Source organism: Vigna angularis, chromosome 1, assembly GCF_016808095.1.
Source record: "Vigna angularis cultivar LongXiaoDou No.4 chromosome 1, ASM1680809v1, whole genome shotgun sequence".
Taxonomy (NCBI): Eukaryota; Viridiplantae; Streptophyta; class Magnoliopsida; order Fabales; family Fabaceae; genus Vigna; species Vigna angularis.
The window spans coordinates 13,307,093-13,310,186 of record NC_068970.1 but is presented as its reverse complement, the minus strand read 5'-3'; the positions used below and the strand labels follow the sequence as shown (position 1 = coordinate 13,310,186).

Below are 3,094 nucleotides of genomic sequence, written 5' to 3'. Positions count from 1 at the left end.
AGAACCCCCGAGAACTGTTATTGTATATGTATATAATAAATAAGATCATCACCGCATGCAAGTTGTGGTGATGGAAGTGGTTACTCTCGGGTGACTGCTATATTAAAGATGATTTTAAAGGTGGTTTAAATTTGGAACCGTATATGTTACACAGAAGGAGAGGACCCTATAGCTTTAGACTTTAATCAGTTATATGAACTTGTCTCTCTCCAATAATGGAGATTTTGGGGAGCCAATTTTAGCCTTTTGGAGGGATTCACCAAATGCATGGTGCTGTCATATGCCAGCGAAAGCTTCATCCTCTCATTATACGATAGGACAGGATAATCTTCTTATTCAAACCCTGCCACCGCTAATATATATCTACCAAAGCCCACTATATACATCATGTATATTTTGAGAAACACACGAGCGTGTGTCCCCATGTGTGATATATAATAATATCATATATATTATAAAAGGAATGATCATCCAAAATTAAATGGAATTCGTAACTTGGTGCACTGTATGGGTGCTTCTCCTCTTTATCGTATTCTACTCTTTGACCACCTGATATAGAAGACAGCTACTACAAGATAAAGGAGATAAAAGATAAAAGAAAAAATAACAAGGTAACTGCATCTGATAAAAAAAACTATTCACTGACTTGCACAAATTTAGCAGCACTCAATAATCATGGAGAATATATCGTTATTCAAACTTTGGCTGATGAAAACAAATACATCAATAGGGAAATAATAACTTCGGGGGAGGGGGATCGTCACAAATCTTTAGCTACAAATCTCCTGTACTATCAACATCGTTCTATTTTCTACTAACATGAAAAAGGGTTCAAAAAATCAAAAAAGAAAGAATTTACAGTTCATATATGCTGAAATACATCAAAATTTTCCCCGGTTAGATCTTCTGAAAGTGAAGTTAATGGAAAGCTAGTGAAATCTATCGAATTGCGAGTCTGAAGCTGCCCCTCTTCCCATGGACTTGTCTTGAAATCCTCGGATTTTGTGGCATTTACTTGGAACTGAAACAAAGGATCAAATTTGTTGTCACCCTCCCACGAGAAACTTGCATTTTCCATCATGCTGCTGATATGACACCCTCCTCCAGCGTAAATGGTGCTCATGTTTGAGCTATTGCTGGAACTTTCTTTCACCTGCTCATTCATGAGCAATGAACTGATTTTGGAAGCTGAATTGTTGTCTGAAAACTCCGTCACCGACACGTTCCCATGATCAGAATTGGTTAGACTTGGCAATGAAAGGAATCCGTAGCTTGAATTGGGTCCAAAAGGACTCTGATCAGATGCTTTAAGACTTGTCTGATACTGACTCATGGGTAAGTTAAAACCAGACTGAGCAGCACCCATTGGAAAATCATAGTAGGATAACGGGTCCAATGCTGGCTTGTTCAAGAACATTTCTCTTGAAGCTTCAGTTAGTCCTCCATCATAGTAATTGGAATCTATTAGAAGTGTTGTTCCCTGTGATGAAGGGAATGTTAATGGAACTGAAAGGCCTTGAGACAGTGGTGTTTGCATAGGTGCTGTCTCTGTGATTTTCTTTTCTTCCTTAACATGACCTTCTGTTAAAGGCTTGTGTGTATTTGGGTCAATCCCTTGCTTCAGAAGCTTCTTCTTTAGACACGAATTCCAGAAGTTTTTAATCTCATTATCTGTTCTCCCTGGTAACTGTGCTGCTATTTGAGCCCACCTGATATTCAGAAGAAAACAATTTCACAACCAATAAATGGTTAAACGTTTACACAAGAAAAAATTGATTTACTTATATCGTATATTGAACATCCTTCAATGCATTACCTGTTTCCAAGAACTTCATGGAGACTGATTATAAGATCCTCCTCCTGCTGTGAGAACATCCCTCTCTTTAAATCAGGCCTCAAATAGTTTATCCATCTCAACCTGCAACTCTTTCCACATCTCTGCAGTCCTGAGATTAATGAAATGAGTTAAGCACTCTCCCTTGTTTTTCTTTTGAACGAGTGAAAGAGAAGAAAGAATAGTATTTATGAAACATAGGTAAGTTGTTACCAGCTAGTTTGGGAACCGAACTCCAGCATCCAACTCCAAATCTGGTTATGTAGTTGAACAGCTTTTCATCTTCTTCAGGGGACCATAAACCTTTCCTCAATTTTTGCTTTACACAACAGGAATGGCGACCCATCTGTGAGAGAGAACAGAGGGAATGGCGATGTTACTTAATATTGGAGGAAGAATGTAAGCTTTGAAGTGGTGAGTGGCTCTATATAGCGTGAAATATTACCCGGTGGTCGTGTCATTTATAAATGTTTCACGAGGTAGAAATATTGTTATATATGTTGTGGGGGTGGAAAAAGAGTAACCCAAACTAATTGTGTTCATTTAAAGAGAGGAGGCAAAATCATAAATCATACTTAGGATTGAAGTTAAGAGAGAGAGAGAGAATGTAGAACCCTGAGGAAGGTGCAGCAATCAAGTGGGTTTTACGCAAATCCGGTGCTGCTTTTGCATTGGAATAGATTGGTTTTTAAGATATCTCTATTTCTAGAAAATTAAAAAATAAATAATTAAAGGGAATGATTCTATAAACATACACTCTATGTGATTCCTGATTTTTATTAATTACCAATTAAGCACTAACTACTCAGTCTGTTTTACTTTCGATTCCGTCTGAAATATAACCTCATATAGCAAATGATAATCATGTACATATTCTGCATGCTAAATTTCGACCCTTTTGGCGCTTTATTTGATTAATAACAATATGGACCAATCATGACCTCATAGCATATAATTCATCTTCAGTTTTACCTTTTGACAATGTGATCCAATGCATGTGTCATTTGAGAAGGTTGCGTCTTGGGATTATTAGAATTAATTAAGATGTAAGGAGGCTAAGGTACTTATGTTTAGTGTGGGACAAGTGCTCAGAGTGACACAGATGTTAAGACGTAGATAACTGTTACCTGTCATTATTTCCTTTTACCTCGGATTCACTTTTACTTTCTTTTATTTTTTAAATTTCCTCTTTCAAAAATTATTATATTATAATCTTCTTACCAATACCAACTTAGAGTTTGGCACAATTCAGTCTTTGAA

General features: G+C 36.8%; 1 protein-coding gene across 1 annotated transcript; it reads right to left on the bottom strand.

Annotated features, from left to right (window-relative positions):
- Positions 1-676: 676 nt before the first annotated feature.
- LOC108335832 (transcription factor MYB61) lies at positions 677-2,476 on the bottom strand. The gene is made up of 3 exons (XM_017572009.1): positions 2,048-2,476; positions 1,817-1,946; positions 677-1,709 (listed from the first exon to the last, which is right to left on the bottom strand). Exons 1-3 carry the CDS (start codon positions 2,178-2,180, stop codon positions 863-865), a joined length of 1,110 nt encoding a protein of 369 aa, XP_017427498.1. The 5' UTR covers positions 2,181-2,476; the 3' UTR covers positions 677-862.
- Between the last annotated feature and the right edge of the window lie 618 nt (positions 2,477-3,094).

Bases quoted from the DNA above. Each gene is read 5' to 3' on its own strand.
- LOC108335832 (XM_017572009.1), bottom strand. From the start codon at position 2,180: ATGGGTCGCCATTCCTGTTGTGTAAAGCAAAAATTGAGGAAAGGTTTA. The intron at 1,947-2,047 runs GTAACAACTTAC...CATTAATCTCAG, and splicing joins TTCGGTTCCCAAACTAGCTG to GACTGCAGAGATGTGGAAAG. The intron at 1,710-1,816 runs GTAATGCATTGA...TCTGAATATCAG, and splicing joins CATGAAGTTCTTGGAAACAG to GTGGGCTCAAATAGCAGCAC.